The sequence below is a fragment of the Ornithorhynchus anatinus genome, chromosome Y2 (genome assembly GCF_004115215.2).
Source record: "Ornithorhynchus anatinus isolate Pmale09 chromosome Y2, mOrnAna1.pri.v4, whole genome shotgun sequence".
Lineage (NCBI taxonomy): Eukaryota > Metazoa > Chordata > Mammalia > Monotremata > Ornithorhynchidae > Ornithorhynchus > Ornithorhynchus anatinus.
The window spans coordinates 1504232-1524373 of NC_053176.1; the positions used below are offsets into that span (position 1 = coordinate 1504232).

Below are 20142 nucleotides of genomic sequence, written 5' to 3' on the forward strand. Positions count from 1 at the left end.
ATATATAGCCAACCCAATTGGAAATAAAAGTCAGTTAAAGCCTTAGAGACATCTGATCAGAGTCTGACCAGGAAAATTTGATCTCTCACAAGAGAACAGTGTCATTTACCTTATTCAGCTCGTTTTTTTGTACCCCGCCAAGACACTTGTAATTGAAGATGATTCCCCTTTGCAGGCCAGGGGAAAGACAATGAAAGAAGTTTTTCCATTTGCCTTGCTGGGGAGCCTCATTTTACTCAAGTAACTACAAAGAGGAGCAAATCCACAGGGACAGCAGCTGTGGAACTTTGAGCCAAATATTGCCCAGCTGTAATATCTAAGTTAGAAGTTCTGTGAGGCAAAGGAAAATGGGATGCTTTAATTGCGTGGATCCCGACTTTTCTGTTCTGATATGCTAATTGGAATAACAACATTTTATTGATTGATGGCATTCTCTTGCATTCTCCATGCTGGTGGAAAAATCAGTAAGCGCTTTTTTGCCTCAAAAGTGCTCCCCAGTATGTCAATGCTGATTTTTAACACTTATTCATGCTATATAATTACCATGATGTTTTGAAAACATCAGGTTCAGTTAGTTCTTTGGTTTCTTTTGCTTGAACCATTTCTCCTGGAGAAGACACAAAGGACTGCTGAATCATAAGCTGAAATCGCAAAACCAAAAGCAAGAGGAATCATACCAAGAACATGATAAAACAAAGTCTTGAGAAGCAGACTTTGAGAAGCAGTGGATAGAGCACAGGCCTGGGAGTCAGAGGACCTGGGTTAATAATAATAATAATAATGTTGGTATTTGTTAAGCGCTTACTATGTGCAGAGCACTGTTCTAAGCGCTGGGGTAGACACAGGGGAATCAGGTTTTCCCATGTGGGGCTCACAGTCTTAATCCCCATTTTACAGATGAGGTCACTGAGACACAGAGAAGTTAAGTGACTTGTCCACAGTCACACAGCTGACAAGTGGCAGAGCTGGGATTCGAACTCATAAGCCCTGACTCCAAAGCCCGTGCTCTTTCCACTGTGCCACGCTGCTTCTCAGAGTTGGGTTAATAATAATAATAATGTTGGTATTTGTTAAGCGCTCACTATGTGCCGAGCACTGTTCTAAGCGCTGGGGTAGACACAGGGGAATCAGGTTGTCCCACGTGGGGCTCACAGTCTTAATCCCCATTTTACAGATGAGGTAACTGAGGCACCGAGAAGTTAAGTGACTTGCCCAAAGTCACACAGCTGACAAGTGGTAGAGCCGGGGTTCGAACCCATGACCTCTGACTCCAAAGCCCGTGCTCTTTCCAGTGAGCCACGCTGCTTCTCTGGGTTCTAATCCCAACTCTGGCACATGTCTGTTGTATGACCTTGGGCAAATCACTTCACTCCTCCAGGCCTCAGTACCCTAAATCTGTAAAAAGGGGATTAAGACCATGAGCTCAATGTAAGTCATGGACTGTGTCCGATCTGATTTCTTGATTCTACCCTAATGCTTAATATAATGCCTGCCACATAATAAGGGCATAACAAATACCATTTTTAAAAAACTACATATGCTTGCTCATGGATCATAATTCCTCTCTCTCCTGGAGCCTCCTGAGGTAACAAAACAGACTAGACTGTTCCAACTCGTTTTCCAACTCCCAAGAAACTCAGTGGCTCCTTATGCCACTCACCTAATGGGAGGGTGAAGGAAAAAACACCCAAGCAGAGGTTGGCCAGCTGATGTAAAGCAGTGTGGAGGCAGAAAAGCAGTGTGGTCTGGTGGCCTGGGAGACAGAAGACCTGGGTTCTACTCCCATTCTGCCTACTGTGTGACCTTGGGCAAATCACTTAACTTCTCTGTGCCTATATTCAATACCTGTTCTCCCTCCTACTTAGACTGTGATCCCCTTGTGGGACAGGGACTGAATCCAGGCTCATTAAGTTGTATCTATCCTGGTGCTTAGAACAGTGCTTGACACATAGTAAGTGCTTAACAAATACCATAAAAAAAGGGCAGGATCATTTCACACTGGACTTTAGAAGATCTTAACCAGTCACCTTACCCTTTCGCTTCATCTGAACCAAAGCAGCCTTCATATGTACACGGTCACACAGCCAGCTCAGAATTGCTCAGAAATGCTTGTACCTCACTGAAAAGAGACAGAGTCCTACTGCCTTCATCTGTCCCTCCTTGCCCCTAGGATTGTGATTGAGGCAGATGGAGCAGAGCCATATCAATAGTAGTTATAAGGACCTACTACATCTGCTCCATTGACCTCAGGTGAGTGCTCCATACCACACAATGGGACACACAATAGAAGTAACCAGTGTGATCCCTGTCCTGGAGAAACTTACAATTTGGAGGAAGAGGAAAAGCAGCTGCCTGTTTGCTCATCTGTAAAATGGGAATTAAAAACCTGCTCCTTTAGGCTGTGGGTCCCATGTGGGATAAGGAGTGTCTAACCTGGTATTTACCCCAGCCCTTAGTGTGCTGTTTGACACAATGTAACTGCTTAATATATATCCCAATCATTATTATTATTATTAATAAATGAATTTAGCTTTCTCAAAAACAAGAGCAAGAAGAAAAGCGGTTCATAATGATCTCTAGAAATTTCTATTCATAATACCACACAGTTTCTGTAAACATTCAAATGCAAATATTCCAACAGATTTCAGTTCCCTAGCCTGAAATCTGTCATTTCCCCAGCATACAAATGACTCTCCTGGATTCCAAAAGAAGAATACCATAAAAATTCAGCGATCCAGCTCATCTGAATACATAACTGCTCTAAGCCCTCACTGACCCTATTCCTCTCCCTTCTGCATCACCCTTGCACTTGCATTTGTTTGCTACTCACCCCACCCTCAGCCCCACAGCACTTATCTACATATGATTTATTTTAATATCTGTCTCTCTTCCAGACAAAGAGCTCCTTTTCTTCATAATGGTGTTTAATTGCTTACTAGGTGGTAAGCACTGCACTAAGTGCTGGGGTGGATACAAAACAATCGGGTTGGACACACAATCCCTGTTCCACATAGGACTCATAATCTTCATCCCCATTTTACAGATGAGGTAACAGAGGTACAGAGAAGATAAGCGACTTACCCAAGGCCACAGAGCAGACAAGTGGCAGAGCCGGGATTAGCTCCCCGTGGGCCGGGAACGTGATTACAATTCTATTGTATTATACTTAGTAGCACTTAGTGGAGAGCTCTTAGTAAGTGCTCAATAAATACCACTGATTGATTGATAGGGCCACTGTGATGATCTGCCAAAGCTGGAAGGCGGACTCTCAGTATCATATGACCTACATCTACACTCACCCACCACCCCACTGAAACTCAAGATCACAAGATCATAAGCTCCTTGTGGGCAGGGATCATGTCCATCAACTCTATTTTGTCAATACTCTCCCTAGCGCTTAGTACAGTGCTCTACAACTGGTCAGTCAGTCCATTGTATTTATTGAGCACTGAACTAAGCGTTTGGGCAAGTACAATATAACAGACACATTCCCTGTCCACAATGAGCTTCCATCTAGAGGGGGAGACAGACATTAATATAAACAAATAAAATTACAGCTATGTACATAATATGTACATAAATGCTGTGAGGCTGGGAGGGGGGATGAATAAAGGGAACAAGTTAAGGCAGCACAGAAGGAAGTGGGAGAAGAGGAAAGGAGGGCTTAGTCAGACCTCTTGGAGGAGATGTGCCTTCAATAAGGCCTTGAAGGTGGGGAGAGTAATTGTCTGTCAGATATTAAAAGGGAGGGCGATCCAAGCCAGAGGCAGGACGTGGGTGACAGGTCAGTGGTGAGATAGTCAAGATGGAGGTACAGTGAGAAGGTTAGCTTTAGAGGAGCAAATTGTGAGGGCTGGGTTGTAGAAGAGTAGTGAGGTGAGGTAGGAGTGGGCAAAATGACAGACTGCTTTAAAGCCGACGGTAAAGAGTTTCTGTTTGATGCAAAATGGGCAGAAAGTGCTCATTGAAAAGAAATTGATCAATAAATCAATGGTATTAACTGAGCACTTACTGTGTACAGAGCACACTAAGTACTTGGGAAAGTACAATACAATAGAGGTGGTAGACATGATCCCTGTCCACAAGGAGCTTACAGTCTACAGGGAGAGACAGACATTAATATGCATTACAGTTGGGGGAAATAGTAGAGTATAAAGAGATGTACCTAAGTGCTGTGGGACTGGGGTGAGTATCAAAGAGCTTAAGGGGTTCACAACCAAGTGTATAGTCGACATGGTGAATAGAAAAAAGGAGTTTTGGTCATATTGAACTTGGGTTACTCCTGGAAATGTAGCTTTCCAACACCTCTCTCTTCCAGAGATTGACAAACATATTACTGCAAATGAAAGAAAATGATCAAAAAAACTGATGCCTGAAAGTGCAACTACTCACTCTATTATTTTCTGTAGCTATCTTGATCTAATGCACAGTGTTCCATCCTTGAGATGCATTACAACAGTGCTACTTGATATTGTAAAGTCATTTTTAAGTGAAAGGGGAAAAAACAGAAAGATTCCCACAAGTACGAGCTCACAACTACCTTTTTTATCCTTTGAGATGAGCTAAATGTCCACTGCAAATACAGCAGTGCAAGCAGACCTTTACTTCTAAAGTCAAGCAGCTTGGTGAGACTATGTTAAGATTTTCCACTTTTCTTTCAACACAAAGACAAAAACTAGAGCAAATGAGAGGCCCAATCCTGCCATTCTTAATTACTCCAGTAACTAAAAAGATAATACCACGAGACTTTTTAGCATGAAAACAACCATCTTTTATATTTTTGTGCATTCACCAAGAACATTTGGCCTGGGGGAAGAGTCTGGGATTAAGTGCTATTAAACCCATTTTCATGTCCTAATTCACAAGGGGGAATTAAAAGTCTGACCTTTAAAAGTCTGGCCTAGTGGAAAAAGCATGGGCTGGGAGTTAGAAGTTTGAGGCCCAGCTCCACTAGTGACCTGCTTTGGGACCCTGAGTAAGTAACAATCTCTCTGGGCCTCAGTTTCCTCATACACAAAATGGGGATAAGTTTGTGAGACCTGGTGACCTGGCGTCATAACCCTACATTTATCCCAGCACACAGCACGTAGTCAATGCTTAATAAATGCCATAAATGAAAAGAAAAGGGACTCACTTTGAATTCCCCTTAAAAATAACCCAGGAGCAAATAAAACAGCCTTGAAGATAAGTACCACATTCCAATTCTTATTCCCATTAGAGAATTATTCTCCCCATCTACTTAGATAAAAAAATAAATGCAGCCATTTTCAAACCATGCCAGACTACTTGTTTTGTCTTGGTTTGTCTTGGTCTGTCTCCCGCATTTATACTGTGAGCCTGTTGATGGGCAGGGATTGTCTCTGTTGCCGAATTGTACATTCCAAATGGTTAGTACAGTGCTCTGCACATAGTAAGTGCTCAATAAATTCTATTGAATGAATGAATGAATGATTACCAAGCCTGGATCCTTGGGCAAGCAGCTACCTGGCAAGGCTAAAATGAACAGAATGGGCCCAGTCCTTGCCTGATAAAGTGTGGATCCTGTCCATTGTTTTTACACAATGATTAGAACCCAGGCCCTTCTTTCTCCCAGGTCCATGCTCTATCCATTAAGTTGTACTATGGGCAAACTGGAGGTATCTGGGAATCATCTTAAGGTCTCTTATTCTCAATAATCAGAAAATATAAGAGCTAAAAACCTATCAAACAACACATCCAATTATTTCTCACAAAGAAGCAGTAAATCCCAAGTGATAATTCAAAATTTGTGGTACACTGTCAACAGAAAGGGGAGTTTATCCATTTAATAATCATCGTAATAACAGTATTTGTTAAGCACTTACTATGTGCCAGGCACTGTATTACATGATAGGGTGGATACAAACAAAATTGGGTTGGACACAGTTCCTGTCCCACATGGGGCTCACAGTCTTAATCCCCATTTTTCACTGATGAGGTAAATGAGGCACAGAGAAGTTAAGTGACTTGTCCAAGGTCACAGAGCAGACAAGTGGTGGAGCCAGGACTAGAACCCAGGTCCTTCTGACTCCCAGGCCCATGCTCTATCCACTAGGCCATGGTGCTTCTCTAAGTGGGAACTCCACTCAATCTAGCACTCCAAGACAATCCTAGAACTCAAGCCCCTCTTAACCAGTTCAAACACGGGAAGATTTCAAAATATTTTGCTACTTCTGCCTAGGTAGGACTTCTTGGGCTTCAGGCTCTTCAACCAGAATGGTATTCTAGTCAAGGAGCTTTAATAAAGACAATAATGGAAATCTGAACAGAGTGGTATTAACGGTAGCCTGAACCGATCCACCATAGCTTCCAAGGGGGCCATTTAATTCTATGTCAATCAGTCAAACAGTCAATGTTATCACCTGTCTACTAGTAATTATAAATTCCTTGCACTTTGACAAACCAAAATAACTATTTTATTATATCTAATAGAGTTTCACAAACTTACATTTTATTGGCATACATTTTGCCTAGGATGGGGTTAGTGAAATTCCCTTTCTAGCTATTTGATGTCTCTCCTGGAGGAAATAGCCACAGCAACTACCTAGGTGTGCCAAATTCAGCTGAGCTACTCTCTCTTGCCAAAAAACAAATATACACCCTGGACAAGAACTGTGAATTCCTTAAAGGGAAACCAGCTCTGCAAATAATACAGGGATAGGTTATCAACTCATGATTCTCACCATAGGCTGGGAAGGTTAGGTCAGGGTCAGGTTATTATTCCTGTTTCCAAGCGGAAATATGAAATTACCCACACTCAGGGGTGAGTAGCCCATAATTCCAGGTCTCTCCAAATGCAATGATATGTGCTATTTTCCCACTTAGGTTTTTTTTTTTTAACTGACAGTCCAAATATGACAAAAATAGGAGAGAAAAAAGTATGTCTCTCAGCAACAGGCAATTCAAAAGGGGAGGGTGCATAACACTTTCTAAGTACTTGTTCTTTGTTAGAGAGGACTGTTGGATTGAAATCGTAATGTCCAATAATAATAATAATAATATTTGTTAGGTGCTTCTACATGCCAAGCACTGCAGTAAACAGTGAAATCTCTAAGAATGCAGATAACACTAAGCTCTTCTAGCAGTGAAATTCCACACAGGTGATAAATGGCAGTTAAGACAGTAAGCTGAGTGAGTAGCTAGAAAAGTGGAAATTTAGCTTCACTGGAAGCAAATCAAAGTAAGCATCTTGGGGAAGAAAAATTCAAACTACACAATTTTTCCTTTCCCTGGGTCACATCCTCCCAACTACCACCTCAGCAGTTTTGCCCGCTTTCCACTTAGGTAAATAATTATGGTATTTGTTAAGCTCTTACTATGTGCCAGGCACTGTTCTAAACATTGGATCCCATTCACACTTGTATACGTTTAAACTTACATGTCCTACTGTTTAAGCACTTACTCACCCACATACCTATCTCTTCAGTCTAATCTTTTTATCTGTAAAGTTGTATCTGTCTCTCCAGTTAGAGCAAAAGCTTCTTGAGGGTAGAGATTGTCTCTTCTAACTCTTTGGTACTCTTCCGAGTGCTTAGGACAATGCTCTGCATGCAGTAGGTGCTCAATCAACCAATGGAACTTATTGAGCACTTACTGTGTACACAGCACTGTACTAAGCACTTGGAAGGGTATGAAACTTAATAAGAGTTACTAGACATATTTCTGATTGTGCTAGTGATCAACTGATACTCCTTTTCACAAATTGAGAATTGTGCAGGTTGAAAATACTAGTGCATTCAAAAAGGCCTGGGATGGAAGATCCATAATGTCTTGTTAAAGGGGAAATATCAGGGATGTTAGATGGAATGTCATAACCATTAAGGTAGATGGCAAGAAGGGAATCGCACTGCTTTTTCAAGCAACCGCTGCCAGAGTTGGAGAAAAAAATACTGGACTGATCTGACCCAGTGGTGACTTTATTATGTAAAAACATAATCTGACTTGCAAGAAAATCAATGAACATTCATTCATTCATTCGATTGTATTTATTGAGCACTTACTGTTTGCAGAGTACTATACTAAGCGATTAGAAAGTGCAATTCGGCAACAGAGGCAATCCCTACCCAACAACAGGCTCATGTTTGTATGTTTTCCTAAGAAAACATTAACTATTTGAATAAAGGAAGGTTGAGTTTCACCATCCCACAGGATCGGTGACTTTTGAACACAGTTACCACATAGTAGACTGTGAGAAGGTCACTCAGCAGAAGACAAATATCAACCAGCTAAAGGAAACCAAACCAAACTCTGCCCTCCCTTTGATGTTCCCATTTTACAGAACCAACAAAGGTGTTTGCAAAAAAGCTGATTTGACTAGAGGCATTTGAGAGATAAGAGAAACACCTTTCCAAAAAGAGTCACCATCCAGTTCAAGCTTTTTGATCTTTCCAGTCTTATAAATTCCAGTTTACTGCACTTTCTGTCCGCTCCCCCCAGAAAAAAAATCATATCCAGATGTAGTTGACTGTTAAAATACAGGTCATAAGTGTAATCTGGTCAAAAACGGTGTTGAGAATAAATTAATCTACGTGGCCAGTATACGCCCTTGTTAAAAAGAATCATATCCCTTGGTTCTGTTTGAGTATGAATATACTTACGCAAAGCATACAAGGTGAGGATTATCCCAGCCAGGCAAAATCCTTCGAAAAACCTGAGTGTGCTGAACATTGTCACGTTCACTGAGAGGGCCACAGTCAGACCAAAGACCAAAATGAATACGATGGAAAACAACAGCACAGGACGCCGACCAAACCTGCAGATGGGAAGGAAAACAATAGAGAGCATTGTCCATTTGTGTCCGTGTTGATGGAACCCGACTCCCAAGCTTAGGGTGATCTTAGTGGGTTGGGGAATTGGTTAGAGTTTATTTTTCCATTTGGAAAAGCGTACTCAGTGAGATAGATTTCTGGACCCATGCCTCTAACTTAAGACCCATGGTGGGAAATAAAAAAAAAAATCAATCGAAGCCCGCCAAAGGTACCCATGCTCACCCTTTGTCAGACTCCTGGTCCGAATGACCTCCGGACTGTGTCCTAAAGTCAACACAAAAACTCTGCCAAATCCACACGGGAGTTTATAAATGAAAAAGCATCCATTCCCTCCTAACTCTAGTAGCTTAAACCCAAGCAAGGAGCAACCTTAATTACACTTACACACACACACACACACACACACACACACCCCTCACCCCCCCCCCCCCCCCACCAAATCTGGTGGAATCCTAGCATTAACCCAGTATTCATGGTGTTCTTCCAGACCAGCATTAACTGGCAGTGCATTTGTCCACATGGGTCCAGACCTCTGGGTTCACCCCATTTCAGGTGAATCTGGCTGGCAAACACATCCGGCATCGGCCAAGAGCCCTTTCGCCTACCTTTGAGCTCCAGAATCATCATCTCCCAGTGACCATTTGTCATTAGTGTACTTTTTTAAGGGATGGCCAGGAAGGGCTGCCAGCAAGATGAACTAGAGGCCAAAAGTTGTTAAACATATTAGCTTTTCTGGTTTCTGAGATGAATCTACATTACGTGCTCTTCCCAACTTCTCCCATTCACCCCCCTCCTCAAACTTTCCTCATGTTCGATATGCTGGATTGAACACAGCCTTGCCGCTGGGAGGGATCGGTGAATCTAGAAGTGTGGGCAGGAAACCCACCATGGGCAAGATCAAGGGGAGCCAAAAGTCCCATGACTTGGGGGCCCCTGTGAATAAACAAATCCCATTCGAGCAGGAATATACATTTCTGCCCCTCAGACCCTACGAATACCAAAATGAATCTGTCCCTGGTTCTGTTCCCCATTAATTTACCATTTGAGCCTGCTACAATGCTATCTTACCCCAAATCTACTCCCTGGTTTTGTGCTTTGCTTGCTGGCTGTTCGTGTGTTTGTTTGTTTTAAATTATACAACACTGTGAGCTTTTTTTCCATGGCAAGGCACTATATACATTTAATACTGTAATTTAGGGCTGGGTTACTAATACCACATTAATAATTGAAGATAGTTAATGAGTCCAATTCTCCAAGGACTTAGAGTTACACATTGAGAACAAGTTAGGCGCGTTGGAAAGGACATTAAAGCTCTCATTTCCCCTATTTCCCCTCATTTCCATGTGGCCTATGCAGTTGGGTATTCCTTTAAGCACTCTGAGTTTTCACCCACCCTCAACTGCACTTATATATCCATCTTGGATTTATTTTAATATCTTTCTAGAGTGAAAGCATCTTGTGGGCAGAGATCATGTCTATATGCTCTGACGTAAGAAGAATGTAAATTCCAAGAATTTAGTACAGTGCTCTGCACCCAGTAAGCACTCAAAATATACCACTGATTGACTCAGACTCATTTGTGCAAGTATAATGAACACAGCAAAGACAAAAAGATCTTCTCAAAGGGTCAAATTCATTTCCAGTGCTCAACTAGCTGGGAGAATTGGACTCCTCAAAAAAAGCACATTATCATCCATGCACAAGTCTAAGGAGGTTTGGGGCTAAAATAAATGCTTTCTTTCTCCAAAATATAAAAGTGAAAACATGCTCAATGTGATCTCTACAAACAGACCCAAAGTGAAATGGGGAATATATTACAATGTAACAGTATCACCATCCCAGGGGGCTAAGACTTGGGGCTAATTTCCAAGCAATTAAAAATGCTATAAATCAGAGAGCCCAGCAGCGAAGCAGTCGGTAGAGATGTGTGGTTTCCTTTTAAAAGTAGCCCTTTCTGTTTAAAATGTAGGGCAGGAAGGGAGTAAAACCTAGGCTTCTTTTCTTCTTCTCACAAAGGAACTGAAGACAATGCAAGCCACCCAAAAGAGATCCTAAGGGAACCTAGCCAGTTTCTCAAAATATCAGCCCAACTAACTGGTTTGCCTCTGCCTCTCCACATAACTCACTCGCTATAGTGAATGATCCTCAAGTCCCTCTGAAACGTGGATTGATTGTATTTATTAAGCGTTTACTATACTAAGTATTTAGAAGAATGCAATATAGCAGAGTCGGTAGATCTGTAAATCTATAAATCCAACAATTACTCTCTCCTGCTTCATAGCCTTATTGAAGGCACATCTCCTTCAAAAGGCCTTCCCTAAACCCTCCTTTCCTCTTCTTCCACTCCCTCTTGCGTCACCCTGACTTGCTCCCTATATTCATTCCCTGTCCCAGCCCCACCGCACTTACGTACACATCTGTACTTTATTTATTTACATTAACGTCTGTCTCCTGCTCTAGCAGGGAATGTGTCTGCATATTATTCTAGTCTACTCTCCCAAATGCTTAGTACAGGGTTCTGCACACAGTAAGCGCTCAATAAATACAATGGAATGAATTGCCAAGTTCCCTGCCCATGAAAGGCTTATAGTCTAGATGGGGAGCCAGACATTAATATAAATATATACATTACAGATAATAATAATGTTGGTATTTGTTAAGCACTTACTATGTGCAGAGCACTGTTCTAGGCGCTGGGGTAGATACAGGGTCATCAGGTTATCCCACGTGAGGCTCACAATCTTCATCCCCATTTTACAAATGAGGTAACTGAGGCACAGAGAAGTTAAGTGACTTGCCCACAATCACACAGCTGACAAGTGGCAGAGCCTGGATTCGAACCCATGATCTCTGACTCCCAAGCCCGGGCTCTTTCCACTGAGCCAAGCTGTTGGGCTGAGGGAGGTGAAGGTTTCTCAACCCCATGAGTCTTTGAACCCCATCATGCAGTGGCCACTCCGGTTCACCAGGTGATTATTTAAAACAGAGCCTAAAAGTCTTTCTCACTTCACTTCGGGAGTCTAACAGTGCTCTGGGTCTCAATGGCCACTGACCTATTGGCCGCCAAACAGATCTTTCAAAGCTTCCGAACAGACTAACCAACCTGTGGCAAACACAGTTCTGCTTTTGTAAACTTTCCAAATCAATAAATACCACTGGTTGACTGACTGACCTCAACATCCATGTGGGTATTCCTGATGAGTCCCTGCTCCCACTCACATCGGCCTATTTCCTCCCACTCCTCAACTCTACTAGACTCCAATTCCAGTCCATTGCACCCACTCACCAATTTGGATACCTGCTGGATCTCGTCTTGGCTAGCCATCATACTATTTCTGAATTACCACTCACAGACCTCTTTACCTGTCTTCTTTCCTACCCAACCTCTTGCCACAAAACTGATCTCTCTACCCTTAGCGACCCATCATGTCCCATTTTAATGCCCTTCCCAATCCCCTTTCCGCTCAATGCATAAATTCACACCCTCAGCTCAGCCTTTCAACAAGTCAACAACTCTACCCAACCCCACATCGACCTCATACCACCGACCCCCACTGGGAGCAGAGACCACATGTGCTATATAAAGTTTCAGATAACAGAAATAGGCACATAATATTTAAAAACAGCTTCCAGGTTTTCTTTAGCTAGAAAAGATATACCAAGGTTTATAATGTTTTCAGAAGAAAGAAATTTAGGACTTACCAGTCAGCAATACATCCTGTTACCAGGTAGCCAAAAATTAGTCCAACCAGCAAGGAGAATTTAGCGATATGAACCTTCCAGGCTGAATCACATACAAGATCCCACTAGAATGAGAGGGGTGGGAGAAAAGAGAAAGAAGGCACAATGAAATACGCTCTGATAGCATCTGTATTTAAACACAAACTCACAACTGTAGACATTCTTTTCCTGTCACTTATGTTTCCCAAATTTGCTTCCCAAAGTTTGTTTCTAAAAGATCCTGAGTTGTTAAGCGAAACAGGCTTTCACTTTAAAACTCATTTTTAGAATTTCACAAATCTGTTTCCTCTATCCCAACAAGTTATCTACCACACTTTCCACTTGTCCAGGGCCCGATTCTGCAAAATAATGATGAAAAACTGATGGTTCACAAGTGAAAAGTCAAGCTCTCAGGCAATTCATCAATCGGTCATAATTACTGAGCATCTACTGTGTGCAATGCACTGCACTAATTGCTTGGCATTCCCCAACTAAGCCCTCATTTCTCCTCTTCTCTCGCCCTTCTGAGTCACCTATGCACTTGGATCTGTACCTTATAAACCCTTGATGTTCACCTCACGCTACTTATATATTCATTCATTCAATCAATCATATTTATCAAGCACTTACTATATGCAGAGCACTGTACTAAGCACTTGGGAGAGTACAATACAACAAATTTATTGTAATGCCAGTCTCCTCCTCTAGACTGTAAGCTCCTTGTGTACAGGGAATGTGTCTAACAACTGTTGTATTTTCCTCTCTCAAGGGCTCAGAATAGTGCTCTGCTCACATTAAGCCCTCAATAAATACCTCAATAAAAAAACCCTCAATGAATACCACTGACTGATTGATGGATTGAATATCATGAAAGTGTACCTTAACACTATTATTCTAAGAGTAAGAAATGTTTGGTACAAGAAAACTAGTAGGCATGATCCCTGCCTTCAAGGAATTTACAGTCTAGAGGGGGAGACGGACACAAAAATAAATGACATAGAGGAGGAAGTACTAGAGTTCAAGAAATGAACTCTTAAAAGCTCTTGGAGTTCATTCATTTCATTCATTCAATCATATTTATTGAGCACTTACGATGTGCAGAGCACTGTACTAAGCACTTGGAGAGTACAATTCGGCATCAAATAGAGACAATCCCACCCAACGGGCTCACAGTCTAGAGGGATGGGATAGAATTAGGGGTAGAGGTCACAGTGGGACTGAAGAAGCCATGGTGACGAGAGAGGCAGTTTAACTGGACAAGATGGGAGATAATGGGAGAAGGACAGAGTTGTGGTGGTGAAAAAAACCATGGCAAAACAAGAATGACTAGGGGACCATGGTGAGGGGGAAGACACACTAGAGATTTGGAGATAGGTTGACTGATTGATGAAGCCCCCTCCCAGGTTCCCCTAACACTGTCTACGCGGCTGCTTCCTTCCTCTTCAGAGGGCTGAGAAACCTGGATGGGCTGAGCCCGGTTAGGCTTGGCCATGGCAAGTCAGGGCATGGAGCAGTCGGGCATTTGCTTTACTCCCTCTTGTAACACCAACATCGACTCGATCGCCCAAAGTCCCAGCCACTGCCCCAGTATGGCCCAGGCCTCTCTGAGTTATACCTTCAAGCAACAACCTGGGTAATTTCCACAATGCCCTGACATTGGGCAGAGATTGCAGAGGCTTCTGGAAGATGGAAATATCACCAGGGAGCAGGATGAGGGGAAGCTAACGGTACAACCTCTGGAAGAGAGCTAAGAGTTTAGATGTCAACCTACTGGGCAAATTAAATGTCCTTTGGAGAAAAAGGCCTCATCTCTTGGGTGCAATGACTGAGAGAGAGACCATCCCAAGTTGTGATTACCCAATTGCTTAGATTACAAGGAAGTGCTGAAGGAAGGAGGAGTTTGGGGGGGCAGGAGGATAATATGGAAGAGATGAGATTTCACAAGAAATATCACGAATTTGGGAGGGGGGAGTTCCAGGCAGGAAGGAGGGCAAGTGCAAGAAGTTGGTAATGGGATGGTGGAGAATGAAGGCACAGTGAGTAGGATGGCTTGAGAGTAACAAAGCCAGTTGCAGTGAGAGAAGAAAGAATATAAGAAGGGACTACAGTGCTGAGTAAGTGCTTTAAAGTTGATGGTGAGGAGTTTCTGCTTGATGTGGAGGGGAATGGACAATTCTTCAAGGTTTTTCAAGGACAGACAAGTCCAGAATGATACTTCCGAAAAAGGATCTGGGCAGCACAGTGACATATGGACCAGAGATGGGAGAGACTGGAACCAGCGCGATCTATTATAAAGCTGATGCAGTAGTCAAATTGGGACACTACACTCTAATAGCCTAACTCATTTTAACAAAGGTTAAAAAAGAAGTCCAGTTACATAATTCCATGTCTTGGTTGCTTCTAAAGTGTGAACTACAGAAGATGGAGATTTCTAAACAGCTTCTAAGCCATGTACCGCAAAATGCAATCGTTCTCACCCAGGATCAAAACAAAGCTGTAAACTATTCACCTTCTTAAACTAGTCCTATTACAAATAGCGTTAAACCTGGAAACGTTGAGTGACGCCTTTCAGCTAAACACTTCTATCGAAGCCCCACAACACTCTTATCATGTAATCAAAATGTTTGTTCTTATGCAGTCCTGCAATGTGAAAAACACCTCACAAACTATGTCTGGGATGTCTTGATGATTTTAGGAAAAGAGGGAATTTGCTGTGCCAGGAGAGACTTCTTCCCCATCCTGGGATCTCCTCGTGCTTACTCCCACTTTTCTGGCCCAGCCCAGCCCCAATACATTTGCTTTGAAATGGGTCGACTTAATGGCTTCAGGTGCCCCCACCTCCTCCTCCTGACTGTAGCCCTGCCCGCCGTTCACAGCCCTGACAGCCGGTACAGGACTGGACTGGGGGTGGTGACACTGGAAGGGTAGGAGATGGCCTAGGAGGTGATCTCATTTCCTTGATTCCTTCACAAGCTGCCCCTCTATGGTGTCCACTACAGGAAGCTTGTGGGTCCTCTGAGGCAGCAGAATTGTTTCTGCCCCTGGCAAGGAGGCATCTGTTAGTGTCAGAAGAGGCAGTGGGAGAAGGCAGCCAGAGGTTATTCTTCCCTAAAGGAGAGGAATATTACAAGTTCTAAAATGACTAGCTGTGGGGATTTTACTGTGTTCTGGTCTGTGCCTCGGCTTCCTCAACTGCAAAAATGAGGATTGAAAACCGGTTCTCCCTCTTGCTTAGATTATGAGCTCCTTGCGGGACAGGGACTGGGTCCAGCCGGATTAATTCATATCGACCCCAGCACCTAGTACAGTGCCTGACAAATCATAATATAATTATGATATTTGTTAAGCATTTACTATATGCCAAGCACTGCATTAAGTGCTGGAGTAGATACACTATGAGACCGGACACAGACGTCGTCCCACATGGAGCTCACTCTCTAAGGGGAAGGGAAAAGCGCTAAGTAATCCCCATTTTACAGATGAGGAACTGAGTCACAGAAGTTAAGTGACTTGCCCAAAATGGAGGCAAATGGAGGAGCCAGGATTAGAACCCAAATCCCCCAATTTCTAGGCTCATCCTCTCTCTCCATTAGGCCTCACTGCTTTACCTTGAGTCACCACTGCCAAACAATTTCACCAGTTTGAATCCTCAAAAAAAAAAGTGAAATTATAAACGAGACACAGCTGAATACTGCATATGTATTACATTAGAATGCATATATATTTATGTTGTTGTAATGCAATTTCTATATGGAAAGTTGGGTTTTCATTTGTCATCTCTGTTCAGGAGTGCGTAATCACAATTATTTTCTTTTAAAATCATGAGAAAATTAGTTTAACAAGCTTCCAAAATATGTAATACCTTTTGCTGGATTTCTCCATTAGTGGAGGCTATGTTCTAGGACCCAGATCCAACTACTAGAACTGCTAGGAATAGGACTAGTCTGCTGGGTGGCCTTGGACAAGGCCCTTAACATTTCTAGGCCTCAGTGTCCTCATCTGTAAAAGGGGGGTGAGATTCCTTAGACTTTAAGCCCCAGATGGGGCAAGGACTGTGTTTAATCTGATTGTCTTTTATCTACCCCAGCGCTTAGCACAATATTTGGCATGCAGTATATGTTTAATAAATACCATCATTACTATAAATTCCATAGGTTCTGCCCTACCTGTTCTGGCTCCTGGAGATGAGGTAGACAGAACTACCTCAACCGTGGAAAAAGGAAAGGGGAAATATTCCACCGTGTCATGCTGTAAGCCTTCTGACCTCCCTAGCGGAGAGCCCGACAGACCCAAACAGTGAGTCAGCAGATCTTTTGGCAATTATTGTCATGCACGCTTCGTAGCGTTGGCCCATATGCTCAGCTAATCCACTGACTATAATTTCCTAGCGATAAATAACAGCAAATTGATGTAACCTCCACCGCCACCGGTTCCCCAGTCTGACACCCAGCTGGATCGTTGAAGCACTGTCAGCTCAGAACGGGCCCATTCCCAAACTCCAGACTCCTGTAGGAAGGCACCAGCTGCCCCTTCTCTGCCTGGGAATCATCTTCTAGGCTGTTAAACACTTACCTGTCTTCATGCAGATTCTCCATTGATAAGTTGATTTGAGGTTAAGTGAGGCAGAAGCAGCTCATTATTGCTGATGCTTACATTAGTTGGTCTGAGAGCCACAATGGTTTTAATTATAAGCATTCAGGGGAATAGATGACTCACAAGTATGCACAGCTACTGGGAAGAGCTCTTCCTCTGCATCAACCACCAATCTGGCCTTGGGCACCTGGGACTCCAGATGCCTATAGGGGTCCAACAGTCATAATGATAATAATAATTGTGGTACTTAAGTGCTTTTTCTGAGGCAAGTTCTCTGCTAAGCACTGGGGTATTCAGTCATTCAATCATACTTACTGAGCACTTACTGTGAGCAGAGCACTGTACTAAGCACTTGTAGACACATACAAGACAGTCATGGGGCTGGCTCACAGTCCAAGAAGTAATAATAATAATGATGATGGTATTTGTTTAGCACTAACTATGAGCCAGGCACTGTACTAAGAGCTGGGGTAGATACAAGCAAATCAAGTTGGACAAAGTCCCTGTCCCACCTGGGGCTCACAATCTCAATCTCCATTTTACAGATGAGGTGACTGAGGCACAGTCAAGTTAAGTGGCTTTCCCAAGGTCACACAGCAGACAAGTGGCAGAGCCGGGATTAGAACCCAGGTCCTCTGACTCCCAGGCCTGCACTCTTTCCACTGAGCCATGCTGCTAGGCAAGGCAAGTACCAAATCTCCTTTTTTACAGAGGAGGGAACTGAGGCACAGTGAAATTAAACAGCCAATCAATGGTATTTATTGAGCACTTACTATGTGCAGAGCACTGCACTAAGCACTTGGTAGAGTACATGTTCCTTGCCGATAACGAGCTTACAGTTTAGAGGGGGAGACAGAATATGAATAAATACATTAAGTGACTTGCCCAAGGTCACATAGCAGGTTCGTGACAGAGTTGGGATTTGGAACCCAGATCCTCTGACTCCCAGGCCCATGCTCCTTTCACTAGGTCATGCTGCATCCCAATCAATCAATCAATGGTATTTCATAAGCACTTACTATGTGCAGAACACCATACCAAGCACTTTGGGAAAGTACAATGTAACTGAGTTGGTAGACATGACCCCTGCCCACAAGCTTACAATCTAGAGGGGACAATCTGCACTAACTGAAGGGGAAGGCCTTTCGGAGGTGCGATTTTTGGAAGGTTTTGATGGTGGGGAGAGTGGTGGACTGTCAGATATGCATGGGGAAGTTGATCCAGGGCTAGACACAGTACTGGAATAAACAAACACACTAAACCAGGAGGCAAGGCAGGGTGTCTAAGGACTGACTACTCGACCCATTGATTTTATGTCTTTCTACATGACAACACTCTGAAACCTAATCCTAAATTCTAAACCTAAATTCTAATCCCGGCTCTGCCACTTGTCAGCTCTGTGACTTTGGGCAAATCACTTTACTTCTCTGTGCCTCAGTCACCTCATCTGTAAAATGGGGATGAAGACTGAGCCCCAAAAGGGACAACCTGATTACCTTGTATCTAACCCAGAGCTTAGAACAGCGTTTGGCACATAGTAAGCACTTAACAAATACTATTATTATTAAGCAGAAGGAATGCCTGGAATGGTCACAGAGGGGCAAATTGTCATGGGAGTCCTTGGCTGTTGGAATGCCATGCTGCCTGTGCTTGCTTAGGCACAGAAATATTTCTAAAGGGAATGCTGTTTTTTAAGCATTTTGGATAACTTTTAGCCAAATAAGCATCCTTGGGATTCTCTGAGAAGCAGCGGGGCCAATAGTGGAAAGAGCATGGACCTGGGAGTCAGAGGACTTGGGTTCTAGTCATGACTCTGCCCCTTTTTTATGGTATTTGTGAAGCACTTGGTTCCAGGCACTGTAGTAAGCACACTGCCTACTGTATGGCCTTGGGCAAGTCACTTAATTACTCTGTGTTTTAGCTACCTTATTGGTAAAATGGGGATTCAATGTCTGTTCTCCCTCCTACTTAAACTGTGAGCCCCATGTAATAACAATAATAATAATAATAATAATAATAATAATAATAATTGTGGTACTTTTAGTGCTTACTATGTGCCAAGCACTGAACTAAGCACTGGGGTGGATACAAGCAAATTGGTTGGATGCAAGCCCTGTCCTACATGGGGCTCACGGTCTTAATCCCCATTTTACAGATGAGGTAACTGAGGCACAGAGAAGTGAAGTGGCTGCACAGCAGACAAGTGGAGTCAGAATTAGAACCTAATGCCCAAGCCTATGCTCTAACCACTACACTGTGCTGCTTCACCTGTGGAATGGGGACTGTGTCCGACCTGATTATCTTGTATTTACCCCAGTGCTCAGCATAGTATTTGGAACACAGTGGGTGCTTAACCAATACCACTAATAATAATACTACTAATAATAATTTTCATGTATTCATTTAATACTACTGAGTAAGGAGCACTGGGTTAAGTGCTTGGGAGAATACAGTACAATAGAGTGGGCTGACAGGTTCCCTGCCTTCAAGGAGTTTGCAATTAAGTGTGGGAGACCTGAGGCTCCATGTTTCTTGAACTGGCCCTAGTCTCACCCTGTCCCTCCCCATTGTCCCAAATTCCCCTCTGGCCACAATTTAGAGCTCCACAGTTCCTCCCACCCATCAAACGCCAACCTGGTTCAATGTGCCAGGCACTGAACTAAGTGCTGGGGTGGATACAAGCAAACTGGGTTGGATGCAGGCCCCGTCCCACATGGGACACTTAATCTTAATCCCCATTTTACAGGTGAGGTAACTGAGGCACTTGAAGGGACTTGAAGTGAAGTGATTTGCCCAAGGCCACACAGCAGACAAGTGGAGGCACCAGGATTAGAACCCAAGTCCTTCTGACTACCAGGACCATGCTCTATCCACTACTCCACGAACAGACTCAAGAACCCCTCAACAACTAAGCATTACTGTCCCTTCAGGTCACCTGATGGAAACTTCTTCCTCTGCATCAGGCAAAGGTCAGTCCCAAGAGAAAGCTCTGCCCAACTTCATGATCTCATTTTAGGAACCACTCCCTCCCAGAGGATGCTTC

General features: G+C 43.2%; 1 protein-coding gene across 1 annotated transcript in view; it reads right to left on the minus strand.

Moving 5' to 3' along the window:
* LOC114808666 (solute carrier family 22 member 23-like) overlaps positions 1-20142 on the minus strand; it is a 131011-nt gene that overhangs the window by 98665 nt on the left and 12204 nt on the right. Inside the window, 2 exon segments of the mRNA XM_039910966.1 lie at positions 8616-8770; positions 12489-12592. Of these exon segments, the coding sequence (XP_039766900.1) occupies positions 8616-8770; positions 12489-12592 (259 nt within the window).